At 38.3% G+C, this 23871-nt stretch overlaps 1 protein-coding gene across 8 annotated transcripts in view; it reads right to left on the reverse strand.

The window, feature by feature from the left end:
• Positions 1–23871, reverse strand: part of JAKMIP1 (janus kinase and microtubule interacting protein 1) — a 247902-nt gene that overhangs the window by 60185 nt on the left and 163846 nt on the right. For 4 of the 8 annotated variants that reach the window (XM_037385135.1, XM_037385144.1, XM_037385161.1 and 1 more), the window contains one exon: positions 22730–22875. Coding sequence is in view for 4 of the 8 variants with exons in the window: in XM_037385097.1 (XP_037240994.1) it covers positions 2765–2941; positions 7476–7622; positions 9311–9412; positions 10148–12370; positions 12748–12872; positions 13606–13720; positions 17594–18289; positions 20298–20396 (3684 nt within the window). In the remaining 4 variants the exon portion in view is untranslated. Of the gene's footprint in view, positions 1–2764; positions 2942–7475; positions 7623–9310; positions 9413–10147; positions 12371–12747; positions 12873–13605; positions 13721–17593; positions 18290–20297; positions 20437–22723; positions 22876–23871 lie in introns of those variants that run through there. The other 4 variants (XM_037385097.1, XM_037385107.1, XM_037385115.1 and 1 more) reach the window with 2 other exon arrangements.

Raw genomic sequence — 23871 nt, forward strand, 5'->3', positions numbered from 1 at the left:
CCAAAGGGTAGACTTTGCATATCTTTGTGACCCTGTAACCCAAACAAGATGAAGCAGTGTTGGGGATAGACCCTGGCACACAAACACTGCCCAGCCAGCATTGATGTTGGTCTTCTGTAGTACCAAAGGCTTTTGGATGTTTTTAGATGGAGCCCTGTATCAGTGGGGTTATTTCCTCAAAGCAGCATCACATTGAAGACTTGCTAGCCTTCATTATGCACTCATGTTCCTTTCCACTCTGTGAGTCTTCCCGAACACTCTTCTGGGGAAAGTTTTCCCTTTTCTTATCTATATGATGTTGAAGAGTGAGAGAAACAGGGAGGGATTTTCTGCATGTCTATCCCTCAGCAGGCTCTAAAATGCGAACATCAACAACCTTCTACTCTGACACAGCTCATGCATGTCCCTTATTAGGAGGTGAGCCAGGGTGAGCCAGATGACCTAGGCTTCACCTTACGATCAAGATGTTTATTATTCATGGGGAACCTGCTTTCTGATTATGCAGAAAAAAATACAGTATCCTGCCAGGTAAAATCCATTTTTATTATGAATCAATACAGTATTATTTCGCAATTATATACAGATTCCTTTGCATTCATTTTGCTTGACAATTTGTATTTCTATAAATCCTACAGTAAATGTATTACATGCATCAGAAAAAGACTCCCATTATGAGAATTCGGTTATGCTGAAAGAGGTCGCATGGTGCTCAGTGTCCTGGTTTTGGCTGGGATAGAGTAATTCTCTTCTTAGTAGCTGGTACGGTGCTGTGTTTGCAATTTAGTATGAAAATTATGTTGATAACACACTGATGTTTTAGCTGTTGCCATGTAGTGCTTACTCTAAGTCAAGGACTTTTCAGTGCCCCACGGTCTGCCAGTGAGCAGGTGCACAAGAAGCCAGGAGGGAGCAGAGCCAGGACAGCCAACTTGAACTGGCCAAAGGGATATTCCATACAATGGGATGTCATGCTCAGCATGTAAACCCAGGGGAGTTGGCTGGGGTTGGCCGATCACTGCTCGGGGACTGGCTGGGCATCCGTCAGCAGGTGGTGAGCGACTGTATTGTGCGTCACTTGGGTTTTTTTCCCTTGGGTTTTATTCCTCTCTCTCCCTTTCCTTTTCATTACAATTATTATTGTTGTTATTGCTATGACTTTGTTTCAGTTACTAAACTGCTCTTATCTCAGCCCACAGGTTTCACCTTTTTGTGATTCTCCTTCCTATCCCATGGGATGGGGAGTGGAGTGAGCGAGTGGCTGCATGGTACTTAGTTGCTGGCTGGGGTTAAATTGCAATAGTCAGGTAATAAATTGTGGGTTTGGGAAGAAACAGTGTAGATAGGACAGGAGAGACATGTTTTTGCATTGCACTAGCACTGGGGGAACAAAGAAAAGCTGGCAGTATGTCCCTGCACTGGTGACACTCATTTCTTGATAAGGCATGGAGCAAAACAATTCACCAATGCACTACAGGAATTAGAAGTTGCTTATTTATATGGATAGCATGTCTCACCCTTTACTTACCTACCATCAGATATGCACCATCCATCACTACAGACACCACAGAACAATTTCATTTTACCACCACTATCCTGCTAAAAGGCATCCTAATCAATACCTGAGAGGAGCCACTAATCCTCTGTACCGCACTGGTTTAAAGCAAATCACAGCACATGACAAGGCTAGAAAAAAAGCCAAACAAACAAAACCAAAACCAACAAACAAACAAACCAACCCCAGATAAACCCCTAACTGTAGAACAGGTGGGTTTACTGTGCAGGGAGTAGGATGAAACTCGCACCCAGTAGGGAGAAGAAAATAATCTTGTGTTTCAGAGGAATCACAGAGGAGAAGCATGTTCTACATGTGTCAGGGTGTGAAGAATACTATTGAGAAAATGCCATTTACTAGTTTCAGAGTATGATGGGCAACTCTAATTTGGCTCGCATGGTAACTATCATCCCTGTTTGTGAAATAGTTTCCAAAGACATAAGAAACAAAAACTAAGGGGAAAAAGTTGTAGCAGGAATTTGTTGCCACCTAAGAGTTCAGCAGTCACAGTCACATTGACAGCAGTAGCTTTGCTGTCACATGAGGCAGTAGCTTTGCAAATATTAATGTCTGCACCTGCTTTAATTTGCCAGGTGAAGTATTGCACAAGTGTAAAAACTGCTTGTGTAAATATACCTGTGCATACATGGGGAGTTTTCACCAGGACAACTGTGTCAATTAATAAAAATACAAACCACACTCCTAACTAAATATGCGTGAATGAAACTCTTAATATGTAGCCCTAGCAGCTGGATTAAAAAAAAAAAAAAAAAAAAAAGGTTAGAAAAATCTGTCAAAATTCTACCACTAGCTCACTGTGTTTCCTAATCTGATATGGTGTAACAAGAGAGTAAGGAATGTTAAATATTCTGACAATTTAAGCCAAGGAGGTAGCTCAGTAAAGAATTTCAGCACCACTTTGCTTGCATTACACTCTGGGGATTTATAGCAGAGACCGGTGGCAACTTTTATTATAGTCTATCATCTTTCTGGAACATTCACCACCCAGGCATTTTACATCCTTTCCATATTTCTCTGAAGTCAGGGGTACTTTTATATGCCTGGAAACCCTCAGACTCATTCCCAGGAAAGACAACAGTTTTGGTTCTCTCCTTTGAGAACAAAGATGTAGAATCTGAAGTCTAAGCTCACATTTGTCCACCCTTTTAAACATGCAGAAAACAGCTTTATGATTATTGATGAAAAGCTTACCTTTTCAACCAACTGAGCCTGAAGGAGTTCCACTTCATTCTGCAAGTCACGAAACTGATTTTGTAATGCAGCCTGGTCCCTGAGCTGGGCTTTCAAGGTCAGCACTTGCTGCTGTAATCTCTTACTGGCTGTTTTATTTTCCTCTGTTTCATGGGCATCTTCCACAGTGTACACAGGCTACAGAGCAAATACACAGATTTTCAAATTAGATGTATAAAATAATAAAAATATTCTCAATCACGTTTTAGACCCCAAAACTTCTCAATCAATACATGTATACATACCTTGAATGTCAAAAAATATTTAAGCTGATATAAACCGTATGACTTCAAACCTTGGCACTAATGTCTTGCACTAACCTTAAATTGTTTATGAGCAAGGAGTTCTTGATCCCCTCTGAGATGAGCAGACCTGAGAGAGCAGGTATAGGACTGAGATTTCACAACACTCCTTCAAGGCAAGTATGGTATTATAATAATTTAATATCTGGGGAAACTGGTGCGCAGACAGATAAGTGACCAACCTATGGTCACACAGTGAGCAAGAACAGAAGTCAAAAGTCTCCAGTCTCCTGCTCCAACTGCCGTCTAAGACATCCCTTCTTTTTCTACACATATATATCTCAGAAAGCAGATTCAACTCTCCAAGTTATACTTCTGTTTGGGAAGCACATTAATAAAACTAATCAGATAAGTATAAATCTCAAAAATATATATTAAAAATATTACATTAAAATGTAGTAATAGTGGTACAGAACAAGTGGAAGGAGGAGCTTCTGAATTTAACTCCTCCTCCCCTACTCTGCAATTTTTTTTTCAGTTTCATGCACTTAGATTAGAAGAATTAGTGAGAGCTTTAGTTTGATAGTCAATATCATAAGGTCAGCTCCTAGAAGTGACACTGTCAGATTAAGCATGTAGATTAAGGATGAGGAAAATCTGAGGGTAAAGAAAGTCTTGTGAAAGATATTTATGCTATAGCGCACTTAGATTAAAAAAATATTGAATTGTTACACACAGCTGCTCAAGATGTCTGATAACACGTTACATAAGCAAGTCTAAAAAATTAAGCATTTCAGTGATTAAGCTAAAAATTCTAGTCAGACCTATGATATATTGTGGTAAAACCATATAACCTTCTGACAAAGCATGCCGGAAGAGGGTTTGATTTTAATGGCTACTAACATTGATAAAACCAAGAGAAGAGCAAACACTTAGCCGCGATGTACCACACCACAGTTAAATTTTCCCTCACTGTCTGGATGCCTTTCCAACTTTGACACCCTTGGTGACTACAACATACTGAAGGCACTATTCGCAGAAAACAGCAAACTGAAGTGATAGATCGCATCACTCTGCCTGCAACACACCACTGCAACACAGGTAAAACCAGAAATATGACATTTTCGAACTGTTCTTCCTAATGAAGCACTTCCTCTATGAACAGCGTTCAGGCAAGTTGTGCGTGCTTGGTACCAAACTTTTTGGCTCCCTCTTGTGTTAAGAGAAAAGAACAATAGCAACTGTTGGACAGATCAAGATTGATTAGACCAGGGTTGCGGTGACAAGAGCCTGAGGATGAGTCTGAGACACGGTATTTTCCTCATCATCTTCTTTCCCACACAAATATGTTAAATAAAAACTAGTAACACTCCCAAACTGAAGATGCTTAATGGAAAAAGAGGTGGGGAAATAAAAAAATTTGCTTGATTAAAGACAGAGTTCTGTCTTTCCTTTTGCATTTCACTGACCTACTAGCAATTTTCTGTAGTTTCAAAGCACAAATGAGACATACAAGGTTTATTTATGATCAGTGTCAGACGTCCCAGCTAACAGTAACCATGGGTTGTGTAGTCAAGCTCCAGAAGGGTGAAGGACCCAGCAGCTAAGGCCGGGAAATAGCTAAAGGATAACTCAGCTCAAAACGTAGCATTTAACACTCTGCATTCCTTTACAAACTGGCAAGATCTCTAGTCTTTGAATTTGGTGGCTAAGCATTAAAAATAAAAATAAAACCTTCCTCTCCTTGTGTGTGCTGTGCTTGTCTGAAAAGTCAATGGGAAAATGAAACTGAATACAACTTTTTGGCTACAGGCCATGACAGGAGTCAGGAGTTCACTGGGGAAGCCTGACACCTTATTTACTGTGTGCATTTAATGCAATATGCTTGCATTCATTTCCAAAGCTGTAAATGGCACCCTGCTCCATGCCTACTCACCCACATATTTCTCCTATCTTCTAACACAGCACCATGGTTCAGAAGGCCACTTCAACATCCTGGAAAATTTCCCCAAATATTCTAATGCTAAATGGTATTTCCACTGTTAGCATCACCACTGAAACAAAGAGTCCTGGCAGTAACCTTGGAGCGTATTATCTTGGCTGTCTTTTACTTGCAGGGAACAATATCATGACAGCCTTTTGGAGTCTTAGCTGAGGACTAGGATCCGTGGGCATTGGGACCTGTAGAACATAAGATATGTACAAAGTCCTAAAAGACATGCTCAAAACACACCATATCTTAAAAACCTCCCAGCCTTGGGTTCTAGGTCCAGGGTGCTAACATCTTCATGCCTTTCAAGTATTGCAGCCACAGTTCTTCCAGAAAATTAAATTTAGAATAGGAAAAAACATAAATTATTGTGACTTATTATATCAGTTTATTAATAACTTTGTGGGATGAAAAGTGCTTTTGGACAAGGGTGGCAACTAACTGAAAGTAAGAACAGGATCACCAGTCTACAGAACTGCTCTCAGGAAAAAAATGCTAAAGAACTAGATCATTACAATCATTGTGCCAAAAAGTTATCCCTTTTTCAATCTAGAAAAACTTAGGTCATATTTTCCTATGATAATAGTCACAAACCCACTACTAGCAGCTTGGTGTATATTAAAAAGTTTATTTTAAAAGAGAATTATTGAAATAAATTCAGAACCTTTGTTAAAATACCTCTACCCTATTTTCTATCTGTACTATTTGCTTAATTGTGCCAATGAAATCAATATCCCTTGGTCAAGACGTAACAGACTTGAGTCATGCAGACAATTATTTGTGCCATCAAATAGTGCAACTGAAGGATAAATCCAGTTCTGTGATGTACATATACTGCATCTTTGACCCTGGAATGAGACGTGCATTCAACAATTTGATATTAACCCTACAACAAGTAGTTAAATCAGATGAAGTCAGATAAAAATCAAACAACATTGCAATATTGCATAAATATGTACTACTGATCGATAAACACAAACATGAAAATTTAGCTATTGGAGTGATTTAAAAGTTGGTTTGGTTTTGTTTTGTTCTCAGAACAAAGGATGACCTGCACTTTTTCCACTGTAAAAACATTGTCAAGGTTGACAAATTTTATTCCCATGTCAGTCATAGAAATAATTAACATTTTAATTCAGTGGCCAATAAAATAAGCATTAATTGCTCCAGACTGTCCTCAAACAAAAGGGTTAAATGTCCATTGCCCAAAAATGCCCCCAAAAGCTTAAGTGTTAGCTTAAACAAAACATTATGATACACTTCTGTTTATTTTCAAACAATTTGGGAGTTTCTTCTTACTTGAAATAGATTTCGTTGTTTTAAGATGTTACATGCCAATACCTCATAATTATATGAAAAATCTGTGCTTCGTTTTCACTTAACAGTCAGAACCCAGTTTTCTAAACATCAGCAAATAGTGCCATGTATGTTGTACAAGCTAATATGAAATAACTGCTTAGGACTTGCAGGTGGGTGGCCAATGAATGGGATGAACAGTGACATTTAAGAAACTGAACTGAGATCAGAATCTTTACATTTTCCAGAATTTGTTTTTATCTTCTTCCAAAGCCATGCGTGTATCTAACCTGTTCAAACTGAATTTGCATATATTGTAGGTTGCTACAAAATTGCTTTTCCAGCTAGTAAAGGTTGCATGTTTCTTCTTGGCAGTTTTCCTGCTACGGAGGACAGAAATAATTTCAGGGCCAGCTGAAAAGTCTTTATAAAAGCAGCTTCCAGGGGAGTATTCAATAATTAAAAATCATCCCATAAACCACTCTAATTTTGGTGGAAAACACAAAAACTTTATCAAGACACAGAACCACCTGAAAATTCAAAATGCTTTCATTTATAGCAAAACTAGAATGTTGGTGATATAGGTACTTCCCAACAAGATTCTCTCTCTCCCTCATGTGATAGAAAGATCTCATGGATTTGGGGGATGCATACTTGGGCCACATGTGTGGATTACAGACTTTGACTCCCCATTAATCCACACCACCTGCTTACTGGGAATGGAAGTTGCTTTACAAAGTGCCCGGCACCACAGCTTCACTTTGCCTGTCCAAACCTAAAATCGGGGACAGAAGGCAGAAAGGCCAAATACTGGAAACACTGGAGACTCCTCTAACACCTTTCATTAAAACCAGCTGAAAATCCATGCCTCAGAAAATGACTCTGGCTAAAGAGAGCAGGACAAGGGTCCTAAAAAAAGATGGAGGTGGCTGTAGTGCCCATGCAGAGCCCAGACTTTGGACTATCCTGTAGACAGATGGTCTGCCTTCCATAATATCTGCTCACTTTCAAGTTTATAGCTCCAGTGGCTCTACGTGCTCTATACTTGCTTCAGCTCTATTACCAATAACAATAACGGGTGTCTCCGCATCAAAACACTCCCTCCCAAAGAATATGCATTTCTTCATTCCACTTGCATACATACCATTAATTTCCAGTTCTGCTTTCCAAGCATTTTTTCCCCAACTTCTTGTTTAAGATGGTCTAATTCTGAGAGAGCCTGTGTCAAACGGATTTTGATTTCTTCGTACCTTGTTTCAGCAAAGCCAAGTTCTCTGTACCACTTCTGAGCCTAATGGGAAAAATAAAAATGCAAAATTACTGAGTATAATTAGTCTAGCAGTGGTATCATTTTTCAATACCGGCTAACAACCACAGACTTGAGTTTGAGCCCTACATCACAAGGTTCAAGTTGTTGTACATTGATTAAAATAAATGGAATTACACAATACACTACAGTCTGATTTTAAGAAATGTGTAAGACCCTTAAAGTAAGTCCTATAGAAACATATCTAACTAGAGCTATGTGGAAAAATAGATTAATTTTAAAATTGATTTCTAAAGTTGAAGGTATCTTGAGTATTCTAAATAAAGCTAAAAAAAGCAGCAGTGAATGTACTCATAATTTTAGAGATTACATCTCTGAAAGCCGTCAGAGCAAATGGAAAGTAAGATTTTATCAGCCAGAAGGGAAAAATAATCTTCCTGAATAATGTCAAAAAAGAAAATTGCAAAGGAAAAAAAAAACCTTCCATATGTTCACCTTTAGACTTCCTCTAGGACACATTTTCTTCACCTATTAACTGTAGTTTTGAAAAAAACCCAACAAACAACCAAACAACAAAACCCCCACAAACCAACCACTTGGTAGATCAGCTAGCTGACAGCAAGCTCCTTCCCTCATATGATACATGATTTCTTCTCCCTTCCGAAAACAAAGGCTTCTCATTCTTTTAAGTAGACTAAGGAAGGGATTGTAACACAACTTCCTTGTAAAACACAAAAGGACTAGAAGCATCCAAGTTAATTAGATTTTTTAAAAATAAATAAAAAATAATTGGTCTCTTCATGTTCAGCTTACAAGCTCAGCAGTTCTTACACAACCATCCATCACTCATCCAAATCCATCCCTTCATTCCAGTTGCCTCACCTGAAATCTGGGAAGTCTTATAAAGCAGCTCTCAAAGGACAATAATTTTGTACACCCACCATATATCATCCTACTGCTCTTCTGCATACTTAACACACTTGTTACTGCCAGTGGTTTTTCCACAGAGAGCCTGAGCAATGCCTGCCATTGCATGAGACGGCCCCATAAATATACACTTGCCATAAAAGCAATGCATTCTGCTTAGATAAGCATAGAGTGGAGGTTGTTCAATAAAAAGTGGGAATGTGAAAAAGTACTGCATTTGGAAAGGCAGAACGCTAAAAACTTCCTCGGTTGGTATTAAAACTGCAGATTTACTTTACACAGCACAGAACTAGACATCCACACAAGTCTCCATGTAGGTGGTGTTGGACTTTGTGTTTACTACATATATGTCAAAAGAAGGGGCAGTGTGCGTGCCCTGCACCAACACTGGATATAGCGGGATCCCTCAACAGTGTCAGATTTTACATCATTTTCCCTCTCATTCAAAAACTACTTTGAATTCAGGTTTGCTGCAATCCTCAGTGCTTCTGCTGCCTTCTCCTCCTCCTTGTGCAGAGAGTTTGTTCTATGTGTCCTTATTAAGCACCCAGCCTCTGTCAAATTGCGCCAGAGGAATGCAGCCTCACTTGAAGTTCTGGCCAACCATGAATGATTGTGCAATTCATCATTGAACTGAAAGATCAAAAAGGTACGTTTTGGTTCGGCAGATCAGAGGCTTCTCTGTTTTGTTACAGTGTTAAATCCTGGCAGGAAGAACAGCCACATAAGGAAACAAGAAATAAAACAAATTTGCTCCTTAGAAATACATAAGAGCAGGAGGTTACCTCTTTTTTTGATTTTTCTAATTCCTTTTGCTGCATTTTTAGTTCCCCTTTTGCCTTTTCGACTTGGTCTTTCATCACACTGTAGCTTTCAAACATGCTGCCCTGGATACACAACAGAAAGACGTGATTCCTCTCATACCACGTGGCACACAGGATTTTACCGAACAATATATGGTTTCCTTCTGCATTACTAAAAACACTTGCATAAAATCAAGATATTAGAGATAAATCTTTCCCTGTTGATTATTCTCAGCTGAAGTAGTAATTCTGATTTTATGAGAATGTAGTAATCTCCACAAAAATTCATGACTAGAGGAAAAATGGATGAGAAATCCACTGTAAGTAAAGGTCCTTTCTTTAGGTATATGTTTCATAAAAATCAAAACAGGAAAAAAAATAGACTCTAGCAGAATAAAAGTTAGTAAGTGAACACGTGCATACTTTTCAATAAGACATGATTGTTTCACAACCCTGAATACTTCACCATTATAACAAAAGTTTGTGGGAATTAGTTTGCTCTACCAGAAGCTTTTACTCTTGCAATAAGATAAATAATTTTTAAAATGCCTGAACAACGCACTCTTTAAAATATTATTTTTAACTTTGTAGCTTTCTGTATCACTTTAAAATTCTCTAATACAACATTCAGAAAATAGCGCCGGTATTTTGCCTTTTAATTCAAAGTTAACTTTAGCACTTCAGATCTCTGACACATAGGAGAGTACAACATTTTTTGTATTACAAAGTTAATTTAGCTTTTCCCTCCAAATGACATTTACAACAACTCCTCTCTGTAGAAAATCCTGCTTGATAACATTCCTCATTGTTATTATTTACCTCTTTTCCAGGAAGATAGTTTGAGGGCTCTATAACCAGAACTCCTCCTTCTCCAGTCTGAGTTACACTACATGTTGTTTCAACTTTCTTTGGCTTAAGACCATGTTGTTGACTTTCTTCTAGTTTTACTATCTTTTCCTTTGCTCCCAAACTTGTATCTTTTCTCAGCTCTTCATAGCTGAAACCCAAAGAAGACATTAATTCTTTCAATTTGTTATTTTCTAAAATAAATTTTGCATTTGCTTTCTGAAATGCATCAAGCTGTTCTGAAGTTTCTTTCTTTATTCTGTCTATTTCTCTTTTTAGTACACATTTTTCCTCCTGTAAATCAGAAATAGTTTGATAACAGCTGTTTTTGCATTCCTGAAGTTCTGAAACCAAGGCCCTGTATTTGTCTTGTTCACACTTCACCTCTGCCAAACATCCCAATAAAGTTTCTTTTTCACCTTCTGAGAGAGATATTCTTTGTAAATTCCTCTCTCTCTCCTGTATTAATTCATTATATTTTGCTACATAGTTCTCCTTGTCTTGCAATAATTTAGCTATTTCTTTGAAGCATCTGCTTCTTTCTTCTTTCAGGACAGAAAGCAGCTGGAAAGATCTCACGTTCCTTCCGTCCAGGGATAAAACGCTCCTGGGAAGTTTATTTGATGCAATTGTCAATGAATCTTTTTCAGAATTCCCGTTTCTTTCTTCAACATATGAGAGGTTCTTAGAAGTTTCAACAAAAAATGTTCTTGGGCTCATGGTGTTTTCTTCTGATAAGTTAATATAACATCCACCAGCAACTTCTTTCTCATTAAGTAAGTTTTGGAATGAAACAATGTTAGCTTCATCTACCGCTAAAATGTATTGAAAATATGCATCCATTTCCTCTTCCAGTGCACACATCATCTGGGCATATTTCTCATTCTCCTGTTGTAATATACAGACTTTTTTTGAATAATTTTCATTCTCTTCCATCAGTAGAAATATCCTCTGAAAACACACAGCCACCACTTTTTCCAGCGCATATATTTTCACATGACGTTCACTACCAGCTTCCAGTGGTGAGAGATGAAGATGAGACAGACATTCATAAGAATTGCTCCCTTGCCGGAAGAGTTTGCTTAAGCACACAGCCCCGTCCTGCACAGCAGACAGTATATTTAGCAGACATCTCTCTTCTGACCAAAAAAATTTCTGGGAGTATGCATGTTGCATGTTTTCAGCAGCTATTTTTTGACATGAGAAATTCTTCTTTGGTTCACACAATTTCCGAGTCTGGTCTTTCTTTTCTTCCAGGCCAATACTGTTGGAAGGGTTTGTTTGGTGAGCTGGTTTCTGAGTTTGCTCTCCTTTCTCCTCCACTTGGATTATGCCTTCTCCATTATATACCCTATTCACATCAGAGATGCAGATTTTTGAGAGGTTTCCTTGCTTCTCCATTAGTTCAGCGCTCCCTTCAAAGTACTTCTTTAAGTCTTTAAAATCAACAGATACATTTCGGACATCCTGTGGGCTACCTAGGCTGTCTTTGGCTTCCATTCCTTGCTTCCTAGGCCTGATTAATTCAGTTTTCTTTAAACCCCCTGAACTTTCCTCAGGAAGACATATCTCCTGTTGTGGTTGGGCTTCCTTGTTCTGTATTTCTTCTGCTTTAACTCTCCCTCTAAAGTTTTTTTGGTGATAATTTCCATGATCAACAACTTTATCCAGACATTTATTTTCACTTATGCTTTTTGGCAGAATTTGCTTGCCTTCCCAATGTTTTTCCATATTGTATTTTTCTAGAGATGATGCAAAAATTTCAGTCACAATGCAAGGCATCTTTCCACAAAGAAGTGCAGAAGCTTTGTCAGAAAATCTTCCTTCTGCAACAAGGCAGAGTCTTTCAGAGCCAAGATGGGTATTTGCCTCACAGAAACCCAAACTCCTCACGCTCTTCACAGTGGTGCCAGCTGATACGTGGTAGCTTTCAGGTTCTAACAAGGTAAGCTGGAGCCTCCTCTTCCCCATCAGAGTGTCAACCACAGAAACAGGGAACATCTTTACAGGTAGATTTACAGCTTGTTCCTTCAAGAGAAAAAATTTTTCTTTGTCTTTGTTTCCCTTACTTGTCTCATCATTAGTTAACTCCTCAGAGCAAGGGGGAAGCTGTCTTGCTGCACAATAACTTGGGGTACATCTGAACAAAGTGAAACCATCTTCTAGAGTACCTGCCCTCTTTGTTCCAAGGGTGACCTGGTAACAGCAAAAAATTTTTTCAAACTGAAGAATATAAGTCAAGAAACAGCACTCTATGTTGTTAATCTTGATTCATTTTTCACTTCATCCATAAAATACTTGATCACAGACAGATGAGAAAAAAATATTTCCATATAAAGTTTTTTGAAATTATTTAAAGATTTGCAGAGAGAGTAACAATACAAAAAGGTACAAATAACTCAACCATTTTCATAGTGCACACCTGTATTCATCTTAAATAGCATCCTTAATAGTTATCATTTAAAGCTAATTTTATATCCATCTTTAAATACACCAACTCTTCATTTTATTTCAAACTTCACAGACTCACTGTGCACAAAGACAGCAAGAGCAGCAGTAACTTTTCTTCTCACCTGCTCAATCTCAGCTAGACCAGCAACTTTTGCAAAGGTACTGGAATTGTCTTCCAAAACTGGTAGAAGTTCTACTGGTAGCTCCTCCATCTGCTTTAGCCCATCACGGCTGCATCCTGGTGTTCCTGTTATGGTAAAGCACTGAACAGGTGTAATGCCACTCCCAGATAATAAGATGAAAAACAAACCCAAAAACATCTGACCAGATGTTTTGAACAGAAAAGTATTTTAGTGAGAGTATGCTCAAGGCTACCTTCTCCACCGGAAGCATGCATCACCAATGATGCGAAGATAAGCATGACATTATGATAAGAAATGACAAAGACATTAAAAAATAAAACAATTTTCATAAGAAAACATAAATATTAAGCTCTAAAATAAGGTATATCCCCCACCCCCCCATTCTCAAAGCATACAAAAATGGAAAATACACCTCATTACAGTGGTTAGATAAAATCTTATGGGTTTAAATTATTCAGTGCAGGTCTGCATTTGCATACACTGAAATCTGCTATAAAATTTCCATTAATTTATGCTGGAAGAATTTAACTAATATAATTTGCTAAGATCAGAGCTTTCACGTTGGTTGGTCGAAAAGCAAGTCTGACTTCAGCCATGGCATGGGAAATATTCCCTAATTCCTCATCTCTATAGCTTCTTGAAAGCTGTAGGATTTCTTGAGAGAGGTCATCTCTAAATGCTAGTACCATACTGGCAAACAGTTATTGCTTTACCTTCTTACAGATCAGGAGGCGTTTAGAAGGTCTTACACCTTCTAGGTCATGCACGCCACATGAATGAAATAATCTTTACTTCTATTGCACAAATGAAAGCAAATATTCCAGTTTGTTTTCATACCAGACTCTTTACCATGTAGCTGCACAGCTGGAGTTTGGTTAGGTCTGCCTCTGAGTGAATCCAAGACTGCTCCCCATTTCAGATTTTGAACATCATCCTGGATTAGACCTCCATTCTTAATGGGAAAAGGAGGAGGAAAAGAATAAAACAGTTTATAAATATATGGTGTTTGTGATATGAAACCAGGCACATAATTTTTTTTTTTTGGTATTTTACATTCCTTATTTCCTTATAATATTTTCTAGTAAATATCATGGTTTAAAATTCCCCGTAATACTTTCTTCCTTCCTAAACTTCCTTCATACTTCACTCAGAGTTTAGGAAGAAAATCTGAGTAATAAGAATGTAATATGTCAGATCACAGATGGAACACTATCTAAACAAAGACTAAATTATATGCTTATGAACAAAGAGAAAAGAAAGTCCAATCAAGTAGAGAATGAAACTAAAAGTTCAGTGCCCAGCTACAAGGACAACTGTTCCAAGGTGGGAAGAACTCAAAGTAGAATAACTATTCCAAATAAAATTTTCTTTTTCATTGATAATTTAGTTATACATTTCATATTCTGTTCTTGACATTTATCTTGACTCCGTTGATCGAATTTGGAAATTGTGACAAATTCTGGTGCAAAGCAGATACCCTTATTGCTCGATATGCAGCAGGCCACTTTTCACATGCAGTGTGCTCATTTTTAGTGAACAGAAGACTCAGGTTTGATTTTCTCAACAGAGCACATAATCGAGGTGGTAGCCAAAACAGCTACAGTGCAGAAAACAAGCTAACACAGTCATTTTTGTCTTCCTGCACTGCTTTGAATCAAATGCCAGCAGAAAACAAACTTGGTCCATTTGGGCTGAGCTGCAGCTTTAGAATTACATACGGTTGGGAAAGTGACTTCGTGTCACTTCAATGACTTCAAAGTGTTCAGTGTATAGCGAGTCAGAAAAGGCCACTTTATTTTCTACAGGATCACCAGTGAGAATAATTTTGATTTCATCCTGTGTAAGCTGCCACATTACAGTGCTTTATTATGAGATCTTGACTGGGAGGCATGACTTAAGTGGAAACCGCAACAGTTCCAAGATTTCTTCCTTCCTTTTTTCAGTAATATTGAAGCTAATGTTAATTTCCTGGAACACACTGATTCCTTTCTTGCAAGTTTGCCTTTATCCCTCCCAGATATCTTTTTTTTACTGATATGTGGGTTCTGTCAGAAGAAAGTTACACAAAATGATGTAAAAGGTACAATGCTTGGATATGCTTGGATAACAGGAACATCATATTGTGAAATCAAGACCTCAGCTCTCATGTGAAAGCTGTAGAAAGGTGCATTGCTTGGTGATTCATGCTTTTCCTTCAGCAACACCTTCAACAGACCCCTAACATTCACATCTACAAACTCTCTGATAAATCAAGACATAGTCACATGGAGCTAGCTGCTTTTTCATGCATTTTTCATTCAGGCATAGGTTGCAATTGGAATATTGCAGACAGGATCCCGATACCAAGTTTGGAAATTCAAATTTCTGACAAGCTTTATGTGACTACACCCCTCTGTGAGATGCAGTTCACCTCTACAGTACCAGAACAAAACACCTAATTGGATCTGCTACTATTGTGTGAAGATGCAATAACAACACTAAGGCTAGTTTTTCAAGAATAACTGATTTACTTGGCATTTGAATGACATAGTATTTACCGAGGAATCTCATGCCATGTGTCTGATGGCCTTCATGGGAGTCTGATAAGCCTGTCTTGACAAACTACTTTTTTCCTGGCTGTGAAACAGGCAAATGATCCCATTTGCTTTTTCACTGAAAAATTATATACAAACGGCTTTCCAGAAAAGTAACAGCATGAAAATCTTTCTTGTATTGCACACAATTTCTCATTTCTAAAGCTGTTGATAGAGTATGATGAACTCAAACAGGATTTTTCTTGTCACTATTTTGGCTTGAATACTACAAGATCAAGGTAACGAAATAAGGAATTTTTATTTTATCAGGTGCTAGTAAAACACAAGGTAAGGGAAAAGCCCTCTTCAGTTTTACAGCACAACACCAGATGTCTCCCTCCTCCTGTTATCATAGATACAGATTCTTTTTCCCTGCTATCTCAAGTCATTTTCTACTAGAAAAATCCTAGTGAATTAGTTGCAGTGCCAGAAGAGGAGGAAAAGACAACCAGAAATGCAGAAGGCACAAGATCTGATGCTGCTGATGCTATGCACAGCATTTAAGGAATACAACCTACTGTGCAGCAGAACAAAGTAAATGGGTTTAACAAAAATTCTGGCCTGCTCAGTTGTACCAAAGACCCAGTAATCGAGACTCAGTATCCTCCTATGACAACACAGCTGTAAATTGATACTTTGGAAAGAAAAGGTTAGAAAATTTTGTGTAGAGGAAAAAATAACCTTTTCTTAGGGTACAGTATAGAATGAAAGTTTTGGTCCTGTTTCTTGAAGACTTTTTGGATTAGCCTCAGGCAGTTGGTCAGTTGGTATACTTGGCTTTCATACCTTCAAATAACTCACCATTTATTTTCTCCTTTTCTCAGTTTTCTCAAAGCAACAGGAATTGTCTACTACTTCTTTCCTGGCTCTGAAAGCCCTCACAGCTCCTGATTTTAGCTGTACCTGTTTACAATTCAGTGCAAGTCCTAGAAATATCTTAAAATATTTTCAAACCTTCTTCTTCATTCTAAGAAAAAGTGAACTCACTAGTTAAAGTAACTGTAGCAATGGTTCAGGCTAAGTATAAAAGTAAGCAACAGCAATTGGTCCTTCTGCCGCCTCGGGGCCGCTATGGAGACACGTGCAGTGAGGCACAGCTACACAGAGCTAGCCACACAGGTCACCCATGTGCTGCCCATTACTGCAGGGTGACCTTACTATCTCTCTCACAAAGACAACCTCCTGGAGCTCATTTCTTTGGGGCTGTAGAGCCACTGATAGTACAAAATCACCCATGTCTGCAAAAGTACATTCAACTACTGGGTTAAAAAATTTGCCTTTATTTCTTCTGGCTTTCACAGACAAAAGATTCTCTCTACCTTCTCCCAGTTCTGGAAGTACTCATAATCTGATTGTTCTCCTGTACTAAACGGGTTTTGTTCACACCTATTACCTCTTGGTTAACTGCAGTTAAAATCAGGAGAGCTCTTGGGATATCAGGTCACAATCTGAATGGAGCAGAATGAGTGTGAGGCTTAGCTGGTTTCACTTTATTTAACAAATCCTCAGAATAAAAATACCCTCCATCTCAGTGCATAAAGAATAAAACTTTGTTTGAGTTCTCTGTGTGAACAAGAATTGTTCTTTGTCAGCAAAATGAATTGGCAGAAGCTGAATGCCATACTACAGCATATGCAGAGCTTTCCCATGCAATGTTGGGGCGAAGTGCTTGAAGCAAACAAGTCCTATTCAGTGTATTCAGGGCATATCACAATGCTACGGGGATGCAAACCATTGAATATCTCAAATCACTCCCAGTCATGAATACTGTATCCATCCTCCCTTGTTTACCATTATCCAGAAAATCTCCCAGATGAGATTTATTGTCAGCTGTGCTTTTTTCTTCAGCATTTGGGCATGAATAACATGTGAAAACTCACCCAACCATATGCATACTCCTCCACTGAATGGTGTCCATGACAGAGAGGTTTCAGAAGTTCTGAGCTCTACTTCTAGTGCCAATCGAGACCTTTTGCCTTGGGCATGTCATTTAAAAACTTAAGGAGACAAGATTTGTGAGGTGCCCTCAATGTGCACCTAATAGCAACACTGATGCAATGAAGCTCCACCTACTGATTCCAGTGCTGTGAATTAGACACTGTGAAGTACTAATGCATCAACAAAAATAAAGGAAAAAAATGCAGAAGGGAAAAAGCCACACACTTGCATCTCGATCACACATCTAATGACAAGTGTCATCCAGGGTGATATAAAGACAAAAGCTAATTATATTTTGCCTTATTTTTACTTACCAGGTCAGGACTGTTGTCTCTGTTCTCCAGTCTTGTAAGTTGTGAGTCCTTTTCTTTCTTCTTTTTTGACTTCACTGTACCTTCATCTTTTAAAGCTCTATTTTCATCCAAAAGCTGTTCTATTTTTTCCTGTAGTTTGATTTCAGACAATTTCAGACAATAAACATGATGGCAAGATTCTTCCAGTTTTCTTCTGAGAAAGTCTTCGGTGTCCTGAGAGCACTGGAGTTCAGTCAGCAGGTCTGCCTGTTCTCTTCTGTTGTCCTCCTCTTTTTCCCTTAAGAACTCCAGATTTTGCTGAAATACCTCGAGGTGGCTTTTCATGTCATGCTCCACATTTTCAATGCAACTTTTCAATTCCTTTAAGTCCACATCAGAGTGTTTATAGCCCTGAGCCCCACTGTATGCTGATTCCAGCTTCTGCTGGAGGTACTGCACCATTCCCTCTTCTAACTCAAATGTCAAAAGAGCAATACGGGCATTAAGATCCAGGACTTGCTTTTCTAGCCTAGATACTTCACCCCGAAGGTAACATTCCCTTTCTCTCAGTGCTGCTGTGTGTTGTCTCTGCCTTTGCTTGTAGTGCTCAAAATACTCTGACTGGCTTTTTATTTCATCTTCTTTTGTCTTCAGCTGCTCCTGAAGCCAATGTAATTTTTCCTTTTGCTTCTTCTCTGACTTTTCTTGGTTTTCAACCTGTAATTTCAGCGAGTTGTATGCTTAACACCACAATAAAAAAATCTCTTCTTCCTTTATAACTTTTCTTAAATTTACAATTCTACCCTTTTTTCCTGAAAGCTCAGGAATTATATAAGTAGATTTTTTTAAAAAAGCCAGTAAAGTCCTGCATTTGGAGTAAAACCGACCCACTGTTTTGTCCTTTCAGCCATCACTGACACATCTCAGTAGGAAACAAACAAACAAAACGCAAACTCACCCATTTCTACTACTACATAAAATACAGGACATGTTTAAACACCTTTTTTGCATGTTCTACAGTACATATTAAATCAAAAGAAACTTTTGAACTGGAATTCATACAACCAGCTCTGAACTATACAGTAACAGATCCTTAACAGCGACAGCAGCGTAGCACTGCGATGCTACAGGCAGGGAAGCCATGGTTCTATTACAGAAAACAGCACACGCACTTCCCAGAGACCAGGCTTTGCCCTCTGCCCTTCACCCCATACCTGTCAGCTGTCAGCTCCATTTATGAACGTCCTGAAAAAGGAGAACAGAACAGATGCCTTTTGAATCAGCTTGAGAAAGACTTTGGTATTTTTGTGTTTGAACACAGAGACACAGTGGTGAAAGATGTCTGTGAAAGACAGAGGCAGCTTTCATGATTCCCATGCTGCCTTCTTGTAAGCACCGTAAGAATCACAAGTATCATAGGGATCTTGTGGCAACTTTGAAGCCAGACTGAAGGCACAGAGGCATTACTGTATTTCTTCAAGGACTCCTTTAGGTCAGTTTTTGATCTTTGGTACTTTCTTGTCTGAGGGGTTCACCAGCAAGGACAGGACAGGAGGAACACTTGGCTGAAATTTTATGCAAAGTCAGGTAGATGTGTGATAATACTTTGTTTGGTTAACTGTTGATGGGAATATATATATATATTCCCATATATATATATATGTCTAAGCTTGCTGCATGTTGAAAAGTGCATTTCACTTTTAATTAAAAAAGCAAAGACTATTCCTTCTTACGAGTCTTGTTGCATGGTACTAGTGTCGTGTCAGAGTATTCAACTTGGACCTAAAATGCTGGGAGAATGAATGCATATCTTATGATAAACAGAATCAAAAGACGTTGTTTCGCTTTCGTGAAAAACTTTCATTCCTTCTCCATTTTCATAGATCACTAAAGTAAAAATACCTGTTGTATGTGTAATTAGCCAACAGCTGACCTTCCGGTTACAAAAGGTTTATGTGAAGTGCTAGCACTTGGGAGAACTGAAGGCTTCCCCCTGCAGAGCCACCAATTTCAGAACAGACACAAGGGAGGGAGTTGGGTTGTGAGGTGGCTGGCCATGGGATGCTCTTGGCAAGGAGGGAGCGGGTCAGCCAAGGGCACCCTGCACAGGAGGGCTCCCACCGGCCGGGCTCTGCAGAGTGGTGGCCCACATGGCGATGCATCACAGGAAAGAAGGTAAGACCCCAACAACCTGGGAAAGCTGGAAGAGGACACAAAGATAAGCAGGAAGCTTAAGGTGGATGCAGCAGCAGGTGGGGCCCAGCTGGAAAACACGTGAGCAATTCAGGAGTCAGACGACGGGCTGAGCCGCTGCATTTTGTAGGGAAGACAGGCTGTGGTGGCTGTGTGTGCTGTTGCACCGCGTACACAGGGAATCGAAAGTAACAGAAATGCTTTATTATGGGACTAGAAAGTTCAAGCCTGACCCAGGGAGGAGTAGTCTGAGCAGATTCTGGGGAGGAGGAAGGAAGTGGCAGCATATATCTCCAAGATCAAGGGCCCAAATGAGAGGAATAACGGTAGTGCTGTCAAAGATGTCAGAGAAAAAGAAAGTGGCAGGAAAAAAGACCGAAATTTCTTCTGATTCCTCTGGTTGTAGAAAAAGAGAAAGGCTGAGTTGCTTTACTGCTTAAAAACAGAGAGGTCACTGGAGATGAGGTTGACTTATAAATTATTACCACAAAGAAAAGCTAAACTAGGTCATTTGAAACAATATCCTCCTCACCCAGCTGATCAGGTCCTTCTGAATGTTTCGCAGTTTCCCTTTAACACGAACATTTGCATTTTCAACCTGGTGCAACTTCACATTTAGTTGATTGATCATCACAAGAAGTGTTCTGTGTGACAGCTCCAGCTCTTTCGTCCTGGGATAGTGAGAATAAAGATCTTTGCTAAGTAAATACTACACAGTACAGTTCCAGATGGATAGGCAGTCATCAGCAATGCATCAGTTTTTCTATTTTCCCATTTTTCTCCCAGCAATATAATAGTAATAAATTGTTGATCACTAATAACAAGTGCTTAATTCTTAGTAAGTCTACTAGGGTTTTCACGTTATGCTGGAGACTGTCAAAACTAACATCTATGTTCATTCTCTCTCTGCTGGCTTAATAGGAAAACCATAAGCAAATAATTTACAAGGTCAATGTTCGCTAAAGCTTGACATACTATATGAAGTAACAACTTACCATAAAGACAACCACAACACTTTGGTCTCTACATGTATCTGACCATGATTAATCCCATGATTAATAAAATTAATAATTATATAAGATTTTATTAACCAAAGGATTAACAAATTTTATGATTACAGTAAATACTTTCCATAAAAATTAAAATTGCATGTAACCTACAAGTAACTATGTCTTTTAGTAACCAAAGGGAACACAGCTGACTTGTACCATACCTTCAATAGGTACTGAAACCTAGGATGCATGGTTGTATTGACCCTGCCCACAAAGCTGGATTTTGACAAAATACAGGTTTGCTTCACCTGTTGCTATTAAAATGGTGGTGTAAGATGATGTGGTGTGATGTGATGGGGTTCCTCTGCAAAGGAGGAATACCTAAGATAATCTTATGAGAGCAAGCCTCAAGTTTCCTTTAGGTTTTCCTTCCCTTTTCAGCCTCCACATCAACATTTTCTCAATGCCTTATTTGTGAGTTTCAAAAAATCCTTTTCTTGTTAAGGAAAATCTTTTCCCCAGCCTCTCATCTCCTGCACAGGCAGTACAGCCTCCTCTTTTCTCATCTCGGAGGCGCACATATTACCCCCTGTACCCCTCAAGACTGTGCTGTACCATATCTTCTTCCTTGCATTTTCTTCATCCAACCTTCAACAGCCTTCCACTCAGCTGCCCTGCTCAATCCTATCTTCTAGGTTTGTCTTACTGCCCCTACCTGCCAACATTTCCCACTACCTCCATCCCAGCATGACAACGCCACCTTCATTCAAAAAGCTCACATAAAAACCTACTTATGAAGCAATAGGATTAAGATAGAAAACACATCATTAAATAAGTATCAAAGTAAACCTGACAGTGTCTTCCTCACTGCAGACAGGCACTGCACAACTGACCACTGGTATCAAAGGAAACTGGGCCACATCAGCCCAAAACTCTGCCCTCATTTGTTACAGCTGCTGACTCTTCTCTGTTTCTGAAAATAGTTGCACCTTCCACATAATTCCTTGTCCCATCTGTCTGCGCTTCAGCCACAAGAACTTCAGGCACAGGATTTCTTCTCTTTCTACTTGCTACCCAAGATCCTTGAAAATAGGCTTCCTAGATCCCAGACAAGTTTCAGCTGGTCGTTTGCTCTCCTTGAACTGTTGTCTCATATTTTATTTTGGTTTTAAATAAAGTTCTTCCTGTCTTCCCTTCCCCCAAATCTTTATTAAAATAGACCTATTTTTACAAAAGCTTCAATTTAAAAAAAGATTCGTTATTATTTTGACAAAAAGCCCATTATCAAAACATTTCTGGCCAAATCCCTTGATGAATCAAAGCATTAGGAAATTATACAAGTAACTATTTTGAATGCCATTTATATTTTGTGTCCTTTTAACTATTTGGCTTTCTTTAGAACAGTGCAGTTGCTGACTATGAAAACCTTGATCTTATTATTCTAGTCAACTACATAATTAATGCTTAATGGCACCTTTAGCTACTGTGATGATTAGAATTAACATACTAAACTAGATGAAGCTTTCTGAAACAAGGATTTTTTTTTTGTTTTTCAACACAAAATTCCAAATTAACTCTTAACTTGTAAAAAGGAAAGGGATATATTTTCCAAACAGAATTTACACCTAATTAATATCTACAAATGAAACATCCTGAGGAAGCTGTCTGGTTATTTGCAACAAGATTTTAGATCATGCTGATTTAAGTGTATATATATATATATATAAATATAAGCATTAGGTAAAACTGATTTAAGTAACAATAAAAAATAATGAATATCGCATTTCTATTCTGACAGCCACAATAAACACATATACACGCATCTTATCAGGCACTCAAAAAACACATAAAAGTCTTCTTTTTGCTAGCTTTACATGTATCATTTGACAGCCAGTACATGGAGCAAAGAAAAGAGTACATTTGTCACATCACATTAATTTTGAATGCAAACCCCCCTTTTATTTACCTATTTCTTAGGACAGAATCTGATTCCACATAGTCCTCTAGAACACCTTTCAGTTTTTGCTCCAGCTTCTCCAGCTTTTTTATTCTGAGGTTTAAATTCTTTTCTTCAGCACTGTTTACTCGTTCATCAGGTATGCTTGCATCTTCTAATTCCTGGAAAATCCAGGAAGTATCAATTTGAACACTGAAATTTAGGATATCAAACCCTTCATTGCTAGGTTTTTTAATGCGGTAACAAAATTCTTGTTCACTCACAGATGAAGGATCCATGATGAAAAAAGCCCAAATTATTAGGATCTCAATGTACTGCAGTCTAAGCATGCAATAAGAGTCTAAGTGTCTGATGATCAAATGAACAGTCCTTCTTGATTCTGTACACATTTATTATTTATGAAAGAGTCTCCTTTCATTAGCCCCAAAGTAATTCAGCATGTATGAAAGGAGTTGCAGTTCACAACATGAGATCTCCATAAAAGATTCAATTAGACTAATTCATGAAGGAATTGGGGTTCAAAGTTTGAAAAGAGGATAATTTTCTACTAAATTATTTCATAAAATTCAGTATGTTTATTTTAAAAAATGTACTTATTTTGGATAAATGTATGATTTGTTTATTGTTTCGAGATAGAAAATTAAAAAAGGATATTTCCTATTCAAAAGGCAATCTATGACTATTTCAGAGAAACATTAAGTATTTTTAACTAGTATTTTGGAATTCTGCATTCAGTATTTTACTTACAAGTCTACTTCACCTCTGACAGGTTATGAAACCATGCCTAGAAGGAATTTTTAAATTCGGGCTTGGGAAGACAATCTAAGATTGGCCCTTTTCCTTTGCCTCTTTTAGCTGTAGCTCTAAAAGTTCTTCACCCTGCAGTTCACCTTCATTTACCTAAACTCCCTTCAGAAAGCATGGTCCTGTAACTGGAATCTGTGAAATGCCTTTACTTTTGCCACGTTTGTATTAATTTGGAAGTGGATATGTAATTGGAATTCAGCCACTGAGTTTGGACCTATTCTCCAGGAAATAATGTAATTAATTTTTCTTTTTTTTTTTTTTTAAACAAATGCTGAATCTATAGGGCAAAGAAGAAGAAAAAGTAGCATACATCTTTGCCACCAAAGAGCATAAAATAGCACAAAATCAGT

The sequence above is a fragment of the Falco rusticolus genome, chromosome 1 (genome assembly GCF_015220075.1).
Source record: "Falco rusticolus isolate bFalRus1 chromosome 1, bFalRus1.pri, whole genome shotgun sequence".
In the NCBI taxonomy this organism is placed as follows: Eukaryota; Metazoa; Chordata; class Aves; order Falconiformes; family Falconidae; genus Falco; species Falco rusticolus.